Source organism: Mauremys reevesii, linkage group 2 (genome assembly GCF_016161935.1).
Source record: "Mauremys reevesii isolate NIE-2019 linkage group 2, ASM1616193v1, whole genome shotgun sequence".
NCBI classification, from domain to species: domain Eukaryota; kingdom Metazoa; phylum Chordata; order Testudines; family Geoemydidae; genus Mauremys; species Mauremys reevesii.
The window spans coordinates 206,348,422-206,373,071 of record NC_052624.1 but is presented as its reverse complement, the minus strand read 5'-3'; the positions used below and the strand labels follow the sequence as shown (position 1 = coordinate 206,373,071).

The 24,650-nt window shown below is 41.7% G+C and overlaps 1 protein-coding gene across 4 annotated transcripts in view; it reads left to right on the top strand.

The window, feature by feature from the left end:
- Positions 1 to 24,650, top strand: part of ROCK1 (Rho associated coiled-coil containing protein kinase 1) — a 264,492-nt gene that overhangs the window by 127,132 nt on the left and 112,710 nt on the right. For all 4 annotated transcript variants that reach the window (XM_039522157.1, XM_039522158.1, XM_039522155.1 and 1 more), the window contains one exon: positions 13,705 to 13,786. Coding sequence is in view for 2 of the 4 variants with exons in the window: in XM_039522155.1 (XP_039378089.1) it covers positions 13,705 to 13,786 (82 nt within the window). In the remaining 2 variants the exon portion in view is untranslated. The remainder of the gene's footprint in view (positions 1 to 13,704; positions 13,787 to 24,650) is intronic.

Genomic DNA, 24,650 nt, shown 5'->3' with positions numbered 1-24,650 from the left:
GTATATTGGATTGTATTTCTGCTCTTTGTCACTGTAGTAACAGTATCCTTTCACATCTTTTTTTAAAAACATTTGGGTTCCATTAGTTTCTGAGGGTGGACTGTCAAACAGAATCTGCACATTAGAGACACACCCCAAACTCAGTTTATAGGCGGTGGTGACTGGTCAATCACAGACTGAGTAACAAATTCCTCATTCAAACATTAAATCATGGGTGTAGCCAGATGTTTTGAGTTCAATAAGCAACTGCCTGAGAGAGTCTCTCGGTTGTCATGATAGCTCAGAATTTCATGGTTATCTCAGAAGAGTCAGTATCACGTGGAGTCACTGAATCCTGTTAACCTTTTGGCCTTTGATGCTGTCCAAGTAACTGACTTTAACAGCTCATTAAGGGATTTAGTAGTGCAGTGGGGTGATTTGTACACTAACTTCAGTCCAGTCTTAATTCCAGCCCAAGACTCTCATATATAGTGGATCCACTGTTGGAGTAGAAAACCACTTATAATGCAGATTTGGGGCAAACAGCACAGCCACACAGATGTAAATTCCCTGGAGATTTATACTCTGTTGAATACCTAGCTAGAGCCAACTGTGACAAAACTGGCCAACAAGTATCCAACCAGGTTTGGCAATATATTGCAAAAAGAGATGGGGGGGGGGGGTCCTTAAAGATGCTCTGATCATGGATTCTCGACACTTTAACTGCTCCTCTTGGGATGGATTAGCATGAACTGTAATCCATGAATTTTGTCGGCTGACATTACAACCTTCTGAAAGGTAATTGAAGGTGAAGCCAATAAAATAAAGACTTATTGTATGGATTATTACTTATTTCTTATGTCCATTTTATTTCCTCCTTGTCTTCTCTTTCCTACAATCATTCAAATGCTCCAAAGCAAATGCCATATGCCTTCTGCCAGGCCACTGTAGACTTAGTACATAGCAGCATTATTTCATTAACTTGGCTTCCCTAAAGTGGCCATTGATGGGATGGAGCTGCCACAACTGATTGACTATGCCTGGTCATCACAGTCCATCTCACCAGTATAGGTATTCTCCCAACTCACAATCTCTTCCTGCTTGACTGCAGCCGCCCCCCCCCCCCATGCATGCCCTTCATTCACTTGCTGTTATAGGTCTTCCAACTCAACAGTGCACTCACTTTTTCATTATTTCTTCTCCTTCCCATCTGCAGATTGCTGGGTTTCTCATTTTCCTACAAGAGAAAACTAGACATTTTGACCGAGGGTCAAAGTTGTATGTTTCACAAGTCATTAATTTTTGGGGGATATATAAAAATCAGCCTGATGATGGATTTGTTGGAGTGTTAATTGTTCAATTTAATCTCATTACTCTAATGCACAATTGTACACACACTAACCTTTAAGTTTGAACTATCATTAAAACAGCCTATTTACTCAGTAGTAGAGAAGAGGAGAGAGAAATCTTTCTGGAGCCTATTGCCAGTACATGTTTAAGTGAAGTGTCTACCCAGTCCCCCAAAAATTAATGACTTGTGAAACTAACATACAACTTTCAAATCATATATATATATATATATATATTTATATATATATATATATATATATATATATATATTTGAAAGGCAAAACTTTAGAAAACAGAAAAATAGCTACGGTTGAGGGAATTATAACTTGGAAAGTTACAGTTGTAGATTTCAAGACTTACTGTGCCCTCGGTCCAAAAAAGGAAAAGCTGAAAGGACATTTAAGCTTGGGATACAGCCAGTCAGCCTAAGGAATGCAACAGTTCTATGCCGCTAATTCCCATTAAATTTTTTTCTTATTTCTTTGAATGATAGATTAAAAAATAGTAAAATAAACAAAACACTCAACAGAGACGTTTCATGATGTTGCTTGGACAGTGTAGAGGCCACTGAACACATTATGCACTTCCATGATGGTTTGTTCTGAGCCAGATCTGGTGCATTATGATGTAGGATGCCTGTGCAGGACAGGTGTCTATTGGCCCCATTGTGTTTTAGGTCTTCTGGGGGAGCTTTTCTATCTTGTTTTCATTGGGTCAAAGTAGAAAATGATCCATGCACAAAAGCTGGTAGGCATTCGGAGCAGATGACCGTACAACCTTAGAGAGTGCTGGGTGAGAGCAGGATCTGCTTAGTTAGAGAAGGTATCTCTTTGTTTAACCTTAGTTTGTACCATGTTATGTTTTGATCATTCAGAGATGCTTCATCTGGCCCGTGTCAGGCTTGTTTACAGTTTTGACAATGAGGGGTTATGTTTCAGCCTGATAGGTCAGAATACTAGCCACTGAACTGTTACATATACTCAGCGTCACCTCCCTAGTTATCAGAGTGTTTGGTTTGCAAAAGACGTTGATGAGGCACCCTATTCCTGTAGCTGCTTTTTCAGCACAGGAGCTTCAAATCCTTTCTCGATTCTGCCAGTGTTATCGACAACAAAGAGGAGGTAGTGAAATCAATTACAATCTTGACTGGGTGGTCGCCTGCTAAGATGCTAGAGGCCTCAGTGTGTTCACAATCATCGACCAGAAGAATTTTGGTTTTACTGCAGTCAGTTTTCAGGCTGACTTTTGCCACTGAACTTTCCAGGGCTCTAAGTGCTGCAACTAGCTTGTCCATTGATTTGACGACTAACATTATGTTGTTGGCAAAAACGACATCTGTGAGGTTCTTTTAATCAAGGTATATCCCTAAAACACATTTACTTAGACTACATGTTCAACTAGACATTATGACTGCACTGAAGAATTCTGGCATGTCTACACATCCTTGTTGAACTCCTGATCTAATACAGAAGGTAGTTCTTTTCCCATTTACAAGACTACAGCTTGAGGAGTCATCATATAGGAGATGGAATATTCAGTAGCAGTGGTTCTCAAACGTATTTCATTGTGCCCCCCTTCACTGTGGCTGTAGTCCTTTACATGTTACTCCCCCCCCCCCCCCCAGTACATATACTGCAGTCAGCGCTGAAGGCAGCACTGCACTAGCAGAAGTGAGGGTGGCAATGTGAAAAGTGATATTTGTCAATATCCTTTTTCACACAGCCTTTATGCCTATTGCCACCCTTATTTCTGCACTGCTGCTGCTGCCCCAGGGCTGACAGCCAGAGCCCCGCCACGGCGCCACCATCTCTTGGTGAGGGATTGAGGTGCAGGGGGGAGGAGAGCCTGAGCCACTTCCTGTTGAGGGATTGAGATTGAGCTCTGTGTAGGGGGTCGGGGGAGACAGAGAGCCTGACCCCGGGCTGCCTGCTGGTGACAGATTGGGGGTTGGGGAGAGGAGAGCCTCAGCTCAGGCTGTCAGCCCCAGGCGCTTGTGTGTGTGTGTGTGTGTGTGTGTGTGTGGCAGTAAGACTTGGGCGGGGAGGGGGTTTCCAGCTGTCTCCTTTATCCCCTCCCTCCTGGGTGTGCACAGCCCTTCTGCATGAGCCTCCGCCACCGGGGTTTGACAGCCAGAGCTCAAAAAACAAACAACCCCGCCCCCTCAAAAAACCCATATAGCTCACGCCTCCCATGACACATTCCCGTGCCTCCCTTGTGAGGCCCACCTCATAGTTTGAGAACCGCTGTTCTATAGAGCTTGTTAGGGAGGCCTGTGAGTTTCAAGGCAATAAAGCAATGTTGTACATTAGAATGAAGTTCATGCAAGTAATATGTTCAAATTGTAAAGTTCTTATATCTGTACCCTGGCTCCTTAATACATTGTTTGCATGTTGTGTTGTATGTCTCTTAAGCTTATCGTGGTTTAGCTAAATCAGAGTTGTTGTGGGACTATATCTTTAAATATCCTAACGTGTATGCATTTAAACTCAACTATAATGTGTTAAAGTGTACATTAGAATAAATACAGCATTACCTTTGAAACTTATAAAGTCAAGTACCTTAATAGGAGCGAAGTCCCAGGGAGCCATAGAATCAGTGATGTTGTTTAATACATCTATTAATGAGCTGGAAATGGGGGTGAACCAAGAGATAGTAACATTTCTATATCTACACAAAATTGCTGAAGTTAGACTAGAAAAGACTTAAGAATTTCAAAGGAACCTAGCGAAGTTAAGTAGATAGCCTGATGGCATATGAAATTAATGGCTGACAACTTCAGTATAATCCACATTGGAAAGAACAATCTGAAATACTCATACACAGTCTAAATTAATTGTAATCACTAAGCAGGGAAAAAAACTGAGTGCCGGAGACATCTCAATGAAACATCTTCTGAATGTGGCGCAGTAGTCAAAAAAGCAAACCAAATATTAGGAGGAATAGGATGGAAAATACTGGACATATTGTAACGTCTTTAGTTAAATCCATAGTATACCATCCATTGGAATACTGTATTCGGTTCTTCTCTTGTCATCCTATCTCAAAAAGAGACAGGGGACACAAATAATTAGAAATGCAGAGACACACTTCCATATGCAGAGAGACTTAAAACACTGGGACTATTTAGTTTAGAGAGGGGAATAGTAGGAGGATCTTATATAGATATGCAAAATAAATGATATAGAGAAGGTAAACTAGATATTCCTGTTTACTCTTTTTTCATAGTATAAGAACAAGGGGACATTAAATGAAACTGAAAAGCATTCAGTTCAATACTGGATAAAGGTAATACATTTCATTTATACAACACATAATTAGACTATGGAATTGATTGCTACTAGGTGTTGTTGAAACCAAGGGTACTTTTACACAGTAAATACAAACAAACAAAAAACTAAACAAAATATAACGGCAGTGAATCTCAGAGCCTTGGTCAACTGACAAGGGCTCACTCTGAAAGGCTAATTTTAGCCTTATAGATTTAGGGCTGGGGCTGGAGCCCAGGCTGTGCAACCTAATGAGGTGGGAGGGTCTTGGAGCCTGGTGTCCAGCACAAGACCAAACGGGGGAGTGATAGCTCAGTTGTTTGAGCATTGGCCTGCTAAACCCAGGGTTGTGAGTTCAATTCTTGAGGGGGCCACTTAGGGATCTGGGGTAAAAATCAGTACTTGGTTCTGCTAGTGAAGGCAGGGGGCTGGACTCGATGACCTTTCAAGGTCTCTTCCAGTTCTAGGAGCTAGGTATATCTCCAATTATTATTATTTTTTATTTTATTATTAATCTACATTGCTATTTTCAGTCCTGTAGCATGTGCCCAAGTTGGTTGACCTGGGTTCTGAAACTCACTGACACGTGTGTTCTTTGCTCTGTAGATGTGCCCTAATCTAGTGGAATAAACTCGATGGTGTCTTCAGAGACTATGGATTTACGGTTTAGTAGGCTCTCAAAGTGCTCCTTCCAGTGTTGTTTAATAGCTGCATTGTACTTGAGGAGGGTAGAGCCATCCTGAGAATGTACCGGGGTTGGGCCTTTGGAGCTTGGCCCATATATAGCTTTTGTTGCTTGAAAGACATTTCTCATGTCATCCTGGTCTATGAAACCCTGGATAACAGAGGCCTTCTCTTGCCACCACTTGTTTTTGATGTCACATAGCCTCCTTTGGACTTTGGCTTTAAGCAGGTGATAGCCTCATGTTTTCATTTGTTAGAGGAATCATTTTGCCAGTTACAAAATGCATTTCTTTTTTGTTGAATTAATGCTTGGATTTTCTCATTGTTTTCATCAAACCAGTCTTGGTGCTAAATGAGTGGAATATCCTATGGTTTCAGCACATGCATTGTGAATGGTGTTTTTTAAGTTGATCACAGTGCTCTTGAATGTCAATGATGTTGTTAGCCAGGTTAGAGAGTTTTTCAGACAGATGGTGCTGGAATGTCTTGCAACTGGCTTGGTCTTGAAGTGCTTTGATGTTGTACTGCTTTCGCTTAGTCGTTGGGTGTTTGTGGTGTGGTGGAGTGAGCTGCAGGTACATGACTGATCTTACTAATCGATGTCCTGTCCAACAGTGATCGGTACCTCTCATAGCTCGTGTTATATGGACATCGGTATAGTCTCAAGGTCTGACTATAACATAGTTAAGGAAGTGCCAGTGTTTGGACTGAGGATGTTTCCAGGTGGTCTTAAATTTGTTACTCTGCCTAAAGATGGTATTTGTGATGAGTTGGTTATGCTCCACACATTTGCTGAGGAGGTGAATACCATTGGGATTTACATTTCCCACCCCTTCTTTGCCTGTTTTGCCTCTCCGGAATTGGGAATTGCGTCCGACTCTGGCACTGAAATCTCTCAGGAGGATGAGTTTGTCTGCCTTAGGTGTGGCTGTGAGGACTGTATCAAGAGTTCTATAAAACTGCTCCTTATTATCTTCCTCCTCTTGGAGTGCTGGGGTGTATGCACTGATGACTGTGGCACATTGGTCGTTGCTAAGCTTGAGCCGAAGAGTCATGAGACGCTCATTGATCCCCACAGGAAGCTCCAAAAGCCGACTGGTGATCTTATTTTTGATGGCAAAGCCAGTCCATGAATGTTTCCCTCTTCAGGTGGCTTTTCTTTCCAAAAGGTGTAGCCACCTCCATCCTCTTTTAATTGGCCCTTATTGGCCCGGTGGGTCTCACTAAGAGCTGCAATTTCAATGTAGTCTTGCCAGTTCTCTGGCAATTATGGCAGTTCTTTCTGGGCATTCACTGTGCTGAGAGTCCATAAGGATCTGGACGTTCCAGGTGGTGAAATTCATTGTCTTTATATCGTTTGTTTCGGTCACGGAGTTCAGTGATCACACTGGATATGGCTATTCCACAATGCTCAGCGACGGAACATCTTGCAGATCCCCCATCTTTTGAGGAAGTCCGGGATGCCATCACTCAGACAAAAAATTGCAAGGCACCAGACCCAGACGGCATCCTAGCTGAGGTTTTTAAAGCTGGTGGAACGATGTTCCAGCACACTTTGCCAACTCCTCAACAAAATATGGACCCGTGAATTCCACCTGACTTTAAGAATGCCAATATTGTTCCCTTTCTTTAATATTGTAACAAATTTTTGTGTGGGGACTACAGACGTATTGTTCTCCTCTCCATCACAGGGAAGATTCTTGCCCAGATCCTACTAAACTGCCTCTTCCCCCTTGCCGAGGAACTCGTTCCTGAATCACAGTGTGGCTTCAGGCCATCCCAAGGCACAACCGACATGATTTTGCTGGCACGACGGATTCAGGAAAAGTGCAGAGAGCAACACCAGGAACTGTTCTTGGCATTCTTCAACCTAACCAAGGCCTTTGGCGCTAGCAATCGTGATGCCCAATGGAAGGTGCTGTGTAGATTTGGCTGTCCACAGAAATACATTTCCATCATCAGACTACTCCATGATGGGATGACTGCCAACATTTAGTGCAATGGCTCAGAGACAGAATAATTCACCATTCACACCTGTGTTAAGCAGGGCTGTGTCATTGCGCCAACACTCTTCTCCATTTACCTTGCCATGATCCTGATTCTCATTCATGACTGCCTTCCTGATGGAATCGGGATTGAGTATCGTATGGATGGCCACCTCCTCAATCTTTGACGTCTCTAAACAAAATCCAAGATCATGAGAACTGGCAAACTCGTCTTCAGTATGCAGATGACTGTCATTCTTGCACACGCAGAGCACCCTAAATCTTTTTGCAGATGCCTCTCTCAACATCGGGAAAACCAAGGTACTCTACTAGCCCTCACCTGCACAAACTACTCTTCGTATACCACAAATCAGCGTCAGCAGAGAACCCCTGAAAAATGTGGATCATTTTCTGTACTTTGGCAGCCACTTCTTCCAAACAGCCAGCATTGACACCAAAATTGAATACTGGATCTGCTGTGCCAGCACGTCTTTGAAGACTCGTTTGAGTGGTCTTCCAAATGATAGGATCTACAAAAAGGTACCAAGATCTTAGTTTACAAGGCAGTTGTCATCCCCACCCTTCTCTATGGGTGTGCGACCTGGGTAACCTACAGATGGCATCAAAAGCGGCTGGAGTGGTTCTAGCAGTGCTACCTCAGGAAGATTCTCAGGATCAGCTGGGAAGACTTTCATACTACATCAGGGTTCTCTCTGCAGCCAACATCAGCAGTATAGAAGTGCAAGTCATGAAATACCACTGGCCACTGTGTACGTATCCCTGATGCTCGCCTCCCGAAGCAAGTACTCTTTTTTTTCAGTTAAGTCAGGGAAGCAGGACTTGGGGAAGGCAGCAGAAGCATTTCAAAGACATACTGAAAGTACATCTTAAAAAGGAAGGCATCAACACAACAAACTGGAAGGACTTGGCACGGAACAGAACACGATGGCGCCCCACCATACACCACACTGCAGCTCACATTCAGGAGAACAGATCTTCTCATGAGACAGAGAAGCGACAGAGGAAAGAGGACACCACATTCCAGCCAACAACTATGTCTCCTCAAAGATTACCCTTGTCACTTCTGTGGGAAAATCTGCAGGGCAAGATTTAAAACTTAAAAACTCACCAAAGACGACATCTTCGCATTGAGGGATAGCCGAAGAGAGACCCCAGTCTAGTGGGAATCAGGAAAAGGATTAGACATTTTATGTAATGAAAATATCCACATTTACATTAGATGAGATTAAAACAAATAGAATTTTCATGCTCCATGGCATAAATCAAATTTGGAGTCAAGAAGGTGTGAATGTAAAATAATGGGGGAGGGAAGAGGTTGTGATTCTTGGTCTTTAGACAGTTTGAAGAAATTTTTTTCCTGCAGGTGGAAAAATGGAGAGCTCTTCACTGCAGTGAACATAACTTATACGTTTTGAATGTTACTTTTTTCCAAGTTGAAAATTTTGCAATATTTAAAGCAGTAATACCAGTGATGGTATACTTTCACGTCTGAAGATCTATCTGCCTGACTCAAAACCATAAGGGAAAAGTAGTCTGTTAAATCAAGACTAATTCTTAGCAGACTTTCAAATGCTGCTAAACAACTTGGATAGTTCGCTTAGTAGAAATTTTTTTATGTAAGCATGATTGTTTGCCATATCAAAAAAATGGAAAAATCATTATCATACCAAAACAATGCAAAAGATACAATTGTAGCTGAAAATCCCCCAAGGCCACGATACATATTTTTCAAAAATAAAGTGTTTTCTCTGGGGGAAAGGTTCTGAAAACCTACATAGACTATTGTATTGATGGAATTCTGATAAAAATTATGCTAGTTATTACTTTGATAAAGCCAGTAATGTATTCTTAATTTATAGAGTTTTTAAAATATTTTGTCATCTCCAAACATACTTTATATAAAGAAAAGGAATATGCTGTAAAGTACTACAAGAGTTGGGAAGACAGTGCTTTATCAGTTAACCTTCCAAATTTGTACCACGTGTATTTTTGCAGTCCTAGGTCTAGAAACTTTTTTTTCTAGAATATTTAGTCCAGTGACAGAAGAATCTGTATAATTAGGGTGACCAGATGTCCCAATTTTATCGGAACTGTCCCAATATTTGTTTGTCCTGTGTCTTGACCGATGTTCGGTCGGGACATGAATTGTCCCGATATTTTGCCCTCCAGTGCACAGGTGGAGGGGGCTCGCGCCTCCCCGCCCCAACTCCACCCCAGCCCCGCCCTGACTCTGCCCCCGCTCTCCATTGGATCCCTCCCCAAATCCCTGCCCTGCCCCTGCCCCCAGCCCTACCCCCTCACTGCACTATTGGATCCCACCCCAAATCCCTGCCCTGGCCCTACCTCTTCCCGAAGCACACCGCATTCCTCCTCCTCAACCCACCCTCCCAGGCTTGTGCTAATCAGCAAGTGCTGGAGGGAGAGGGGAGAAGCAGGATGTGACAGCCAGCTCAGGGGAGGTGGAGGCAGAGTGAAGGCGAGCTGATGCGGGGGGGCGGGGCGTGGACCTGCTGGTGGGTGCTCAGCCCCCACCAATTTTTCCTATACTCCGGCGGCTCTTGGTTTTTTGGTCCCCTGCCCCCCTCCCGCCGCCAGCTCTAGGGTTTTTATTTTTATTTTATTTTTTTGGTTGCTCCACCGGCACCCCCCACCCCGATATTTCACGTCTCTCATCTGGTCACCCTATGTAGAATGTGCAAATGGAATTACACAAGATAAGAATATAATCTGGATAATATCAATCATAGTGTTGTTTTGCAGAAATTGTGTCTTATTTGGATGGGGGAAGTAGATGATCGAGTTAATATAGCTGAACTATATTAGAAATTGGCAGAAGGGATAGACTAATTAGAGTAAGGTATTTCGGGTAACTAAAGAGAAACACAACTCTCATATCTTCCTGAAAGCTTAATTTTATTTTACAAAATGTAAAGATTTGTAATGTGTGATACTAAAACAAGCATTAAGAAATAAACTTAGCAGAAGGAAAGAATTTATAACAGAGGTGGGCAAATGTTTTGGCCTAAGGACCACATCTTGGTATGGAAATTGTATGGTGGGCCATGCATGCTCACAAAATAGAGGCGGGGAGGGCTCCGGCTGGGGGTATGGGGCTTTGAGATTGAGCCAGAAATGAGGAGTTGAGGGTGAGAGAGGGGGCTCCAGCTGGGGGTGCAGGCTCTGGAGTGGGGCTGGGGATGAGGAGTTTAGGGTGCAGGAGGGTGCTCCAGGCTGGGACGGAGGAGTTTGGAGGGCGAGAGGGGGATCAGGGTTGGGGCAGGGAGTTGGAGTGCAGGGGATGAGGGCTTCTGCTGGGGTCCAGGCTCTGGGGTTCAGGAAGGGGCTCCAGGCTGGGATTGAGTGTTTTGGAGGGTGGGGGTTGGGGCATGGGGGGGGGGGCCTCGGGTGCAGGCTCCAGGCGGCGCTTACCAGAAGCAGTGGCATGGTCATGTTGTCCCTCCCCCCTCGCCGCTCCTGTGCAGAGCCATGGCCAGGCAGCTCTGTACACTGCTCTGTCTGCAGGCGCCATGGCCAGGCAGCTCCCATTGGCCGTGGTTCCCAGCCAATGGAAGCTGTGGGGGGTGGAGCTTGGGGCGGGGACAGTGTGCGGAGCCCCCTGACTGCCCCTATGTGTAGGAGCTGGATGGGGAATATGCCGGCTGCTTCCTGGGAGCCACACAGAGTGGAGCCAACCCTCGACCCTGCTCCCCGACGGGAGCTCAAGGGCCGGATTAAAAGGTCTGACAGGCTGGATGTGGCCCGTGGGCCGTAGTTTTCCCACCCCTGATTTAGAATGATTATACTATGGCACAGGAACCTAAGCTAGATTTACAAAAAGGACCAAACAGTGGGAGAAAAGGACTTTGAGACTGGACAAACCATGATTAGATTACATTCGGGATGGATCAGAGCATAAAGTTAGCAGCTGAGTGAATTGCCTGTGAGATCCTCAGGCCAGTCAACATAGTGGTTGTATGGAGTCATTACAGTGACTCCAAAATTGAGGCTGTATTTAGCTTCTTCCACCACCACACACATCACTCTTGGGGAAGCACTTTTTGACCCCTCTAAAGTTTCAAAAATGTAAATGAAATGCATGATTTCCATTAGACCTGTTACAAACTGTCTTCCCTACTAGTCATGCAAAGCTAGGTTAAAGTTGAAAGGTGGGCTAGAGGCTGTGCAACTACTGATAATGGTGCATCACTGCTTTCTTTTGTGGAAGAGTACATGAGCACTGGATGCCTTTAGAAAAAGGGGTATTTACTTGTTTAACTTAGAGGGAAGCTAGATAGCCAAAATGACTGGAAAGATTATAAAGAAAGAGGGAAACTAGAATGCAGAGAGGTGTGTGTATCTCTGCAGCCAATCCTGGCCCTGGCTGGGAATAAAGAATAGCAGCGCTCATGCACCACTTCCTACTTCCCGTTCACTTTCTTGCAGGTATAACTACTAATATACCATAGCTGCTCCACTCTCCCCAGTCTCCATATTTGTTGTTTCTATTGATTCGCTAAAAGTCATTTTTCACTTCTGGTGCTCATATACTTCTTCCCTGTTGGTGTAACTGTGTAATTGCGAGTTCGAGTATCATCTCCTCATTCCATTCACGCACAGCCTGTGGAGTTTGCAAGCTCTGCCATCTGAGCTAATAGGTTTTAATTCTGGTATGATTTTTAACACTCATCACTCAGACCTCTGAGTTAAAGGTTCATACTTCGTCATTCAAAAGTATGGATGCTTCTTGATAACTTTCATTCAGATGGCATTGATTCTAGCTCTGACATTTTTTTGAGATGGAGGACAGTAAAATCAGGTTCAAATTGAAAGTGCAGCGGAAGTTTTTTGTTTTTGTCTTTTTTTAGTTTTTTTAATCAGAAAGATTTGATTTTGTTTGTGATGTGTAATGGAATGCTTTTTGAAAAACTAGACTTTCAAATGGTGTATGCCATAGCATTTATTTTCCAGCCATGCAAGTTTGTGGGATATTGGTCCCTTGGATCAGTAGTGTGGGTTTATTTTAAGGTATTAGTCAAAGACTTAATCTAGAAAGTCTCAGAGCTTACACTAGCACAGTTCACTCTCTTATTTTTGTAATTGCCATTTAAACATCTGTCTGCAAAAGAAGGTTTTCCAACACAGTTTTAACTGAATTTTCTGAGGTTTAATCATCTAGGACACTTGATGGGCCTTTATTAGCTGAGATGCCATTTGTTGTTGGGAGGTAAAGAGTTTGTTTTATTATCAGAGATGTAGGGCATAACCATGTGAGGTGCTGTATGCTTCCTGTGAAGTTAAGAGCACACTCAGCTCCTATTGGAAAAGGCACTTCATAGGACCTGCAAAGTGTCTTGTTGTATGCATTTATGCTTGTTCTTGAGTATCTTAAGGTTTGTCTAGATGAACAGTTAGTGAGCAGCAAGTTAGGGCGTAAATATACAGTGTAATATATACAGTGCACTAGTGTGCAGAGCATTAACGTTTCATGTGGCCCCTATTACTGTGCACAGCAAGTTCCCTCATGTGCTTTGATCTATTCCACTTGGAAATAGTTTACTATGCACTAGGGAACTTTTAGTGTGCAATAACAGGGCCCATATGGAAAGTTAGTGTGTGGCTTGTGTGCTGTACATTCACACCGCACCTTGTCACTCACTGTTTATCAAGACAAGCCCTAATAGTTGGCAGTTTTGTAGTAGCTAGAGAACCCATGGCTGGCTGTTTCTGATCCTGTGCTAGGCTTTGTTGCAGAAAAACACTTGTATGTAAAGTAACTCACATGCTTATGAGTAGTCCCATTGAATTCCATGAGAGTATACACGTGCATGAAGTGACATACGTGTTTGCGGGATGAAGTTCCTGCTGTGTAAATTTGAAAAATAATCTTAATTAAAATAAAAAGAATCTAATGCTGGTACTCAACTTGGTTGAAGCTTGGCCTTAAATTAACATCATGCTCTTCTCTCTCACAATTACTCTCTGACTCTTACAGGGACTGTAATTCTTGCTATCTGATGTACTTTTTACTCTTTGTCAGCAGTGCGCATTAGTCCACGTCAAAATTATATTTTCTTCACTTTCTAGAATGAAACACAGTAATAAAGTACAAGAAGAGTACTTAAGAAATGGCATGTTTTTCTTTTAAAACATGTGAGTTAATTATGTTTGTCCATCTTTTTTTTCCCCCCCCTTTATGGGATGCATGGAGACTGTGTTGTAGACAGGCTTTCTGGTGAAAGAAGTGGAATAAAAGCTAAATAACAGTATATTGCCTTTACATATATTTAAATTTGCTAATTGCATAATCTTCATTAATGTGGAAATTTGGCAAGGGCAATTGTTTCTTGTTTCTGTTATTAACATAATTTAATTATAGTTCAAAAGGATATATAATTTTGTTTGTGCTTCTCTTTGTTCAGGATGGATTAGATGCTTTGGTGTATGATTTGGATTTTCCTGCCTTAAGAAAAAACAAAAATATAGACAACTTTTTAAACAGATGTAAGTATTTTTAATTTTTTTATTATAATATTAAATAACAAGTTATAACTAAATATAAATAGTGATTAATAACTAGGATCTAGATTTTCAAAAGTTACAAGTGATTTTTAGTGCTTCAGTTTTGGGGGGCCAATCTTGAAATTTTAAAGGAGCCTGACTTTCAGAAATGACTGAACACCCAGCCCTGAAAATCAAGCCCCTTCAAGGTGTTTCAAGTTGGGCACTCCAGACTCATTAGTCACATTCAAAAATGTAGACCTACATTTTACTTTTTTTTTTATATTCTTCTCAGTCCTGAAGATTCACTTTCCCTATCAAAACCTGTGCCAGGGCAATCCTTCTGGCAGAAGTGGGGAGCCATCCTTGACACTTTGCAGCTAGCAGGGGTACTACTAACTATTTAAACAATCCTTTTGCTCCCCGCTTCTTCCCACATCCAGCATACTAGATTCCCAGAAGTGAGGGACTGTACTCTGGTCTAGCACTTAGAATTTTAAGTAATGATAACATTAACTATTTACATAAGATTTGTACAGTGCTCTGAAGCTGTACTGAGTTAAGAAAAGATCACTTGTGTGATAAATAAAACTCTTTATTCAAAATCAAATTTACAGTCATCACATTCTTAATATTTTGTATCTTTCCTAAAATAGTAAATCATAAACAACTATCACAGCACAACATTACTAAAACCATCACAGACAATATGATTTCAGTTAGCCACAAAGAGTGTAGATTAGCAAACTATTGGTACATGATATATTTAGCTGGTTATTGTTGTATAAGGTTTCTTGCCTTAAACTACATGAGAAGCCTAAACCCTGTAGTTGATGTATTTCTTCTTTTTTTGGTATGCTTAGTGCTAGCGGTGCAGAATTTTGCTTTTCTTTTTTTGCTGATTTAAATTATTTTTGGTGCACATGAAATTTAGCTATGTGGTTTAAGCTTCATTAAAAACCCCAGAGTTTGTCTAGTGCAAAAGAACAAAATGAACAAGGAAATATTTTTTTAGTTCTTTAAGGGAGCAGTGAAAAAATCATCAGCATAAAATTATGTATTATCTTTTGCAGCTGAAGGGCACCACTGTGTATTACTGCATCGTCATTATGGTTAATGTTAGCATTTGCTTCACTTCGAAAAGAACTTCAGAACTGTAAACTCTTAACTCATCTTGACCCTTTAAATAGAATGGCGTTTAAAGTAAAGATAAAATTTTTCATAATTATGAATGCAGCCGTTTTTTTCACAGGAGTCATGGTGGTTCTTCAAGTGCTTGCTCATGTCTATTCCATTCTAGGTGTGTGCATGCCCATGTGCACAGTTGTTGGAGACTTTTGCCTTAGTGGTATCCCTAGGGTCGGCTGTGGCATCCCCTTGAGTGCCGCGCTCATGTGTCGGTATATTAGGTGCCACCGACCCTACGTCCTCTCAGTTCCTTCTTACTGCCTGTGACGGTTGATTGGAGTGCCTTGTCTTGTCTTTAGCAAGAGTGTTAGCGGTTATTCATAGTCCTTTGTTCTACCTATTCTGTACATAGTAGTTAGTAAGTTAGGGTATGCAGAGACCTGGCTGGGACTTCGCCCCTGAGCGGGGCATCCCACACTCACCCAGCTTCAAGCCATGTGCATCATGCAGCAGGCCGATGCCTATCAGTGACCCCCACGACAGCTGCCTGAAGTGTTTGGGGAAGACCAAAGAAAGGACAAGTGTTGAATTTGTAAGAACTTTTGTCTCCGTATACAAAAGAAGTGGGATATCCGCTTAAGGGCCCTCTTCCTGGAGGCTGTGCTCTGCCCCATGTCGGAGCCCTCCACCGCAGAACCTACACTGAGTACTTTGGCTTTAGTGCAAAGTGCTTCAGCACTGGCAAGGGGGAACAGTACCGGGTGAAGAAGCGCCAGAAGAATAGGAGCACCTTGGCACCGAAGGACAAGGGGTCTGTGAGCAAATGACCTTTGTTAGGCCATACGCCCACTGTGAGGCTTCATGGGGATAGCACTGAGGTTGACCCTGAGCCTGGCCAGGGATCCATTCCCAACCCCAAGAAGGAGCGAAGGTCTCCAGCCTCTCCCAGGGCTGTCAGGACCCGAAGCAGTACTGGCGGCCAAAGAGGAAAGCCGACCGGCTCTGTAGGTGCCACACTAGGTGACTGTCCCAGCTACGACACCAGCATCGAACGGGAAGCCTATCGGAATGCAGCCTCATAGGAGGGCGGAGTACCCCCGATCACTGGACTGCAGGTGCACATCCCTGTCTCTGTGACCTTGGACTCTAGCTCCGTATCCTAGCTCTCCAACTAGACAACCCAGGTCCCCGATGCGCTCCCCACCTACTAGACACGGGACTCCGGAGCCGCAACACCGTTCCCCGTACTGCAAGTATTGGCGAACTTCTGGCCACAGGTCACGTAGGCCCCGGTCACTCTCCCCCAGGTGGTCTCCTAGTAGTCAGTCACCGTCCTGGAGGGGGCTGCTCGGAATCATGGCACCAGTCCTGGTCTCCCCGGTACCACTCCTCTAGTAGACATCGCTACTTGCATTTGCCTCAGCAGGCAAACCCTGGTTGCCACCGTGGTTGCTGGAGGGGCAGTGATCCAGATCAGAACAAGAATTTAGCCTGGCACCCCAGCAAGGGAATTCTCCTCCTACGCAAGAGATAGTCGCAGCAGCAACCACAGTGTCGTCGCAGCAGGGACAGTGGCTTACCCAGTGGCAGTACTGGAACCCATGAGAGAGTGCTGGTGATGCCAGTCACACGTTCTCAGCCCTCCCTGGCTGCCTTGGATAAGCCAGTAATGGTACCACCGGCACCACAGCCAGAGCACGGTACTGAGACGTACGCGGCACCAGTGCACAGGACACCAGCACCAAAGGAGCATTCCCCAGACAAGGAGGGGGAATGCGCACCTATGCAAGTGGAACAGTCCTTGTCATTGTGCCCTGACAAGGCCAGTCCCCCAGACGACTTTCAGGAGCGCCACACCCTCCTTCAGTGGGTGGCTGAGAACTTAAACCTCCAGGCTGAGGAGGCTGACGACCTCTTCAGGTGTACAGGCTCGGGTCGCATTGCCTGTACACCCGGGGGTCCTTAAAATTGCCAAGTCATTGTGGCAAACCCCCTCCTCTATTCCGCCGACATCCAAGAAGGTGGAAAATAAATACTGCATCCCTGCGAAGGAATTTGAATATCTCTATATGCATCCCCCTGCAGCACCACTGGTTGTGTCCTCCATGAACGAAAAAGGACAGAGAGGGTCAAGTTAGCAGTATGCCAAAGAACAAAGAGGCCAAAAGACTTGATTTGTTTGGCAGAAAAGTTTATTCGACAGCTAGCCTACAATTCAGGGTCTCTATAGCGTCCCAGCAGACCTGGTGATTAATTTCAATCTCTGGGACTCCCTGAATAAATTCAGAGAGGCCCTCCCACAAGACCATGCCCAGAAGTTTGCCACACTGGTGGATGAAGGCACATTGGTTGCCAGGGGGCTGACTTGGTGGCCTGGGTGGTCGAATCTGTGGTGGCCATGAGACACAGCTCTTGGCTGCAGTCCTCTGGGTTGTCCCAAGAGACGCAGGCCACGATCCAGGACTTCCCTTTTGATGGCACTGGACTCTTCTCTGAGCTTACGGACTCATGGTTGCACTGCCTTAAAGACTCCTGAGCCACCCTCTACTCCCTTGGCCTTCATCCCCCGCAACAGTCCAGGAAGCCTTTCTGTCCTTTGCCTCCTCCCCCGCAGCAGTCTAGGTCCTGGGGAACTCCCAGAGCGGGCTTCAACAGGAGGAAGGATAAAGACAAGGGGCATAGGCAGTGATACCTGTCCTCTTTCCGCCTGGCTGCATAACGTGACCCTCCCCGAATCCAGGGAGGTCAAAAGCAGTTGTTTTGAGGGTGCTGCCAAGGATGGGGCCTGAGCCAATCTGATGGATCCATCCCTCCCCTTCCTTAACCACCTCCGCCCTTTCTGGTCAGTCTGGTCCCATATCACCTTGGACCGTTGGGTGCTTGATACAGTTTTGTTGGGCTGTACCCTATAGTTTACTGCCAACCACTCCTCTCACCCCCCTTCCCCGTCCCTCTTTAGGGACTCTTCTCATGAGCAGCTCCTCGTTCAGGAGGTCAACAACCTCCTGCGCCTCGGCTGTGTAATAGTTTGAGGGATTAAGAATCAATAAATGAGGGCTAATGGTGTTACATGGCAAAGTAGATAAAAATTAATGATTTTTAAAAAATCAGATTTTAAAAATGTAAATACATTTTTCTTTTTAAAAATAATCCTTTTGAAATTTGAAATTATGGCAACCTGTATTAAGGCCTAAAATTTACTATAACATACTAAAATAATTTAAATTAAATAAATAAGCAGTATGTTTGCTGCCAAAGTTTTAAAGCAAATCACACTATTAGACTGTTGGAAGTCAGTGGCTAAGCACCTAGAACCAGAGTTTGCTGTAGTACTAAACTAACTTGACATCAGTAGCGTTTTTTTTTTTTTTTGCAGGAACACAGAGGATATTGTCTTCTTTTCAGTTTATTCAGCAGGTTCAGTTAAATGACTAGTTCATTCAAAGTTAAGAAACGGATATGGAGTTGAAAACAAGCATTGCTGCATTTTTCTCTTTCAATCTGCAAATAAAAACTAGATATGAGAGGATGAGATCTATTAGTTCTAAAATGTTGAAGGACATGTTGACTAGAAAAACTCAGTTTAAATCACTAGCTATAAATACTACTACTTTTATTGAATAAATCAGTTTTAAATGGAAAACTTGTTTTAATAAACTTTGTCTTTCGTCCAGCTCATTTAAGGTTAACATTAAAAAATTCAAGAAAACATTTAAATATTTTTGTGCATTTTAATGTAATTCCAATTTCTGGCCAAATAGATCTTGACACAAGTTATGAGTAAAAATTAATCATCCTCTAGTGAATAAGAAATGTTTCATTTACCATTTTCTATCATAAAAATAGTAAAAATGATGACTGCAAAGGTATGTTAAGCTATATAATTGCTTAAATCAATGTGTGTAGGTATAGTGTGTCCTGGTTAGCAAAAAGTTCCAAATTCAGTTGCAAATTTAACATGTTGTAATGGTTGCCAACCATGGAGAATCAGCCTTTAGGAAAATAACTAAAAAGTACAAATGCAAAACAAGATTAAAATGGCTTATTTAAATCATGGTTTCCTGCTTGCTTGATTTTAAATCATGATTAAAATCACTGATTTTAATTGCTCTGATTTTAAATCAGTCCACCATGTCACTTGATGACAGAGGTTGCAGATACTGGTCTGGGTGTTACTGTGGACTGAACTGACAGGCATTATGATAGTGTTTTGTAATGAATTAAATGTTAAATAATGTTATTAAATAGTTTTTAATTGTGTTTATTGCATAATAGGGGATAATTTGATTAAAATAATACAATGTATGACTTAATATTTTTACTTTAAATTTGAGTTTGTGCCTTTTTTCCATGATCACACCATGACTTTTCAAATAAACTTACTGTTACAAATTACTAGCCCTAAAATAGTATATAATGAAAGCTGAAATGAGTAGAGCCTACTTTAGTTAAGGCCTTTTTTGCTGTGGGCTGATTGCTCAGATGCCTAAGAACAAGTTTTTTGTTTAACTTCCCACAGTTGAAGTTACACCTAAGCTAGCATAACCTTGTTATCATGAACATATTGTGTACTCAGTTGTTTTCAAAGAAGGTGTGGTGAAACTTCATTGGAGAAAGGAGAAGCTGGAACTAGGTAAATAGAATACTCAATGCAGCAATTACAATTAATGTAATTTTGATTATTAAAAAAACTGTTAGGCTCAGAAAAACTCCCAATTTTGCATTAGTGGTAAGAAAATGAAACTCACAGAGTTGCATCTTCATTAAAACCTATTTCTGTAAGTAAAAATTACATATCACATATGAGCATAAAAATATAGCCTGAAATAGTATCAAGGTGGAGATGTATACAACAAAAAGCAAAGAATATAGGGTTTTATAATAGGTAAGATGACAGTGTTCTGTGTGCATAAATACTGTACCAAAACACAGTGGGGTGAGTCTGAGTGAGTGGTTGCCATAAAGAGACACAGTCAAGTCTTATTTGGTCCATATTGTTGCTTGGTTGGGTTTTTTTTTTTGTTTTGTTTTTTTTTCAAAGCTTTTACATAACCTAAGACACATTGAAACAAATCTATGATTTTTTTTTTAGTTCCAATGGAAAGCAGTTTAAAAATAAAACAAGAAATACTCCCTTGCAGTGTTGGCAATCTAAAGGTTGTAGCATTGTTCTAAAACGCTAAAGTGAAGCTGACTATAAACAGAACTGAACGTGCCACTTTGCTTTCACAGTCCAAGTTGAAAGAAGTGCAAAATTTTTTTTTTAAATCGTCAATTATAATAACTTAGTGTCTTTTAACTACATTTTCTTGCTTTTGTCACTTTTAAAATTTCAACTCCAATTCTTCTGTATTTTGAACAAACAGAATAATTATACCATAAGATAAAATGAGAAAAGATCACAGCAATGTATTTGCCAAAGGAGGTTCAAATTAACAATTTGGTGAGGGCACTCCAACCCATAGATTGGGCATTCCACTCCTTACTGTGTTTGGTATGCTCCAGCCAAACTGGGAAGTGGAACCAGTGAATAAAGTACTTATCATTAACTTCTTCTGCCTGATACACATGTATCTAACAGATCCTGGAGCACCCAGACACTGAAGAACAAGCCCCAGAAAAGTGAGAGAGGTGATGTGTATTCCTTTCTTTCCCATGATTGGGGAAGGGGAGAGAAGGAGACATACCATTGGAGGAGGAGAAAAGTGGTGTTAATTCCTCTTCACAGTGATACTTCCCATCAGTTTCTATTAGGTCTATGTGATTATCCAAGTTTACTGCACACCTAGAAGGCAAAGCTGATATAAAAAATGTAGCTCCAAACAGTGCTTAGAGTAGTACCTGTCCAGCATACACTTCTAGTGGGTATGGTGACACGAGCAAACTGTCCTGAGATTCCTCTAGTGTTCCTCTTCTTTATTGTTGACCTTGGCTAGTAGGTGGGTGATAAATTTTTCAGCTATTCCTGCATAAATTTTTGTTTTTAATTTGGATCTCTTCATATTGTTTTGTTGTTAAGGCTAGAATGCATTAAGATATTTCCATTTTTTCCACATACAAGATCCACAGATACATTAATCAACGGGCTTTCAGCCTGTGTACAGCTACGTAGTCAGACCCAGACCTGTCAGACACTGATAGCAGAGGGCATAATCAGCTACTGAAAAGCCCACCAGTTTTTCATTGTGTTTCCATAATGTCAAGCTTTACAAGACTTCTTGCAGCAGAGCAAAAACATTTATATTAAACAAAAAACCAAAAAACTTGCTGCTGTATCTGTGTTCTTGGTACTACCCCATACAGGGGGATTTAAAAGTCCTGTTCCTCTCGACTGCAGAAGCACCCTGCTTATCTCCCATGCTTACTCTCACCCTGATTGCAGCATGGAGAATGCTTAGAATAAGGTGGAAACATGGACATGTGCCATCTGCCTCACACAGGAAAAGAAAAATACCCCTAAAAAGGCTGTAGTGCTCAGGAAAGCTAAATCCAGTTACTGGCACAGGAATCTTTTGTCTATATTGAAGAGAAGGAAGCACAAATCCAGATGGTGCAGGTGCAGGAGCTCCTTATTGCCTCCTTGTGGGGAGGGACAACTTTTAGAGTCACAAGAGGAGAAAAGCAGGAAAAACTTTCAGGTAGAATTCAAGTACATACTTAATAGGGCAGTTTACATCCAACTTTTGAGGAAATGTCAAAGACAGACAAGGAGGAGCCAGTTCAGAAGAGCAGTAATACTACTGAGAGGTATTATCATTCAGGATTCAGAATTGAACCATATATTTTTCTCAACCCAGCCTCCATAGACATGATCAGAAAGAAATGGGAGTTCCTAGGAAAACCCAAGATGACTAAGAAATGTGTGCAAGTTTAAATAAGATTTCATTTCCATTCTTAATGTTGATGTGGCACTGGCATCCCTAGTTAAGTGTAATGCAATACTTACAGATGGAGAGTTAAATCTTAAGAACCCCATAGACAGAAGGATGGATACAGAGCTCCGAAGAAGCTCTGAGTTCTCGCATAACTGAAAACTTTCATTGCATCCAAATGCTTTGCCTGAACAGTATTGGCACGGATAGAAGATCTGTCTGAATCTATCATCTCATATAAAGGAAGTGCCACAGTTTCTCTCTCTCTCTCTCTCTCTCTCTCTCTCTCCTGGAAAGATCTCCCTGGCATCAGGCTGTATTTATGAAAACTCTCTGGATGCCCACCAGTATTCAGCAAGAGTGATGGGCTACAATGTGGTTACCCATTGACATGTGTGATTGCGCAGTTGGAAGACATGTCTAAGCTTTGGTGACTTTATCCATCAGTTCTACAAATCATTTTCCTTTTAATATTCTGATAATACTAAAGTGGTGACAGATTCCTCAGTCAATGAAAAGTCGACTCTGTCCCCTGACAAGCCCCACAGGAGGGAATGTAAATCTTATTCCAAACCCAAGCAATCCTTTTCAGGCTTCCAGACCAGCAGGTTTGGCAGACAAAATAATTTCTGTTACTCCTGGGGAAAGTGGTTAGATCCAGAGAAGGCAAGTCCAGGTTTGACCCATCCACCTTCTAGTGGTGCTTCAGGTCCTCCTGAACAACTCCTATCTCACTGCCACATCAAAATGGAATAGACCATTGCAATGGAGATCATCTCCTTCAGTTTGTAGATTGTTGGCCTTGAATTGCTTCCAGCAAGTGGTTTCTGAAGATTGTCCAGAGAGGATCTACAAATCCATGTTTAGTTCCTTCAAAATGGTTCACAAACTTAGTCTGCAGTAGGAATTCAGAGTTTATCGTTCAGTGCATATAAGCTCATTATCAAATTTCAGACAATAAGGGAGATATCCATTCCTATGGAAGCTGTCTCAACTGGCAGGCTTTTAGGTGTAGCTGGCCATGCTCTCTCCTATCAGTGACAGACAAGTCTGCTTCAGCTTTTGTAGCTGCATACAGGCTAAGAGCTGATTGATTAATTGGTCTGTGGACCTTGTAAATCAAAAAGAGGAAATTTTCCATAAGATACGTTTTCCTATTACAAGCAGCAGATTCTATATGACTTATGATGTTACTGTAACATATTGTCTAAGAGAGTTGTTTAAGAAATTAATGCACATATAGTGGCTGTCTTTCAGACATTTAAGTTGCAATTTGCAAATGTCCACACAGCCCAACTAGCCATTTTATAATATTTGGACCTAAATTGCTGTAAACAATGCATTTTCATTTACTCTGTTAAGATACCAAGTGGTACTTCAATACACTATAGAATAAATTATTTCAAAATTTTTGCCTTTCAAAACGAGTCGGTGGTCTTTAGTTTAAAAAAAAAAAGTCAACAGTCACAAACCACCCCAAATTTTATTTTGATTTACATCTTCTTTAAAAACAAAACAAGTATCTATTATAGTAACTTAAAGAAAAAATTGCATCTAGTGTTATTCAAATGCCAGTTTTAGCCTTATGTTAATTAAAGTGACTGAAATATGTACCCTTTGAAAAACAATAGCTGAGTGTATAGTATTAAACATCTGTTTGATGACAGAATAAAAGTTTTTCACATTTTTTAACCTTTCTGTCCTTTGAGCCTTCAAAAACGAGTGACATTAATCTGGTCATAGGCTAAGTTTATGTCTGAAGCCATTTGAGGCAAACTTTCACGTCATGTCTTGCTTTTATCTGCATTAGTGTGAAGACTTTTCCTGCAGTGTTGACAGTCTTCTTGCAATGGGATTGTTAGGCAACCAATTATTGACAAACAGAAAAACTTTGCCATGGTGATTTGTTATATTTCAACCCCATCCAGTCCTACTGATCCTCTAGCCTTAGACCAAGTCAACCTTGCTTGAATAGTCAAAGAACTTAAATTAGATCTTATGCAGTTTACTAAAGATTCTAACCATTTTACAGACTCTGAATCACACTTGTAACTCTTTATTTCTGTAGCATAGTTTATTAAAATCTGTGCATGGTATATACTGCTCTGTAAACCAGGGGTTTACATTAGAAAGCAAGGGAAAAGAATATTCAGACCAAGGTATGGAGTTTTATGAAAACTCCTTGTTACTGGAATTCAGCTGCATTCCTGCTGCTTTATTTTAAATTGGTCCTTTTTAATATGAAAATTAATTTCTGCATGCATCTTTTGTTTTTAAATGTGCTCTGTATATAGGACAACCAAGTAATTTTTAGTAGCATGCCAAATAATTTAAAAATAATCTTGATTACCGCAATATGAGTTCCTCCCTTCACAATTCTTTCAAAACTTTCCTTTTTGGTCTAAAATTCTATTTTGGAAATAAAACAGGATTATTGCTGTGAATGTTAAAAATGGAGCTGTTTAAAAGCTGTTCTCTGCTTGTACCAAAACGTGAAGCTTTTCCATGTAGTCTCATGCCAGTGCTGACCCATATGGATTAAAATAGCCTGTTTTTAATCCATGACCAAATTTGGAATTAGAATATCTGCCCACTGGGAGTTTGTAAATTTTTGTAGTTTAAAGAATGACAGGTTTATATAAATAATTACAATGATTCTCACTACATGTTTTAAATTAAAATCCACTTTTTCAACTACAGAAAAGTAATAAAAGTACCAGCAGTTTGTTTTCTAAGGAGCTTGTTTAAGTGTGTTTTATACCTGTGGTGTGGTAGTTTCTCAACTCTTTTCTCAAATCTTTTACATACATGCCCTTTTAATGATGGTCTTTTTATATTGTTCTGTATACATGCAGGTCACCTTAGAT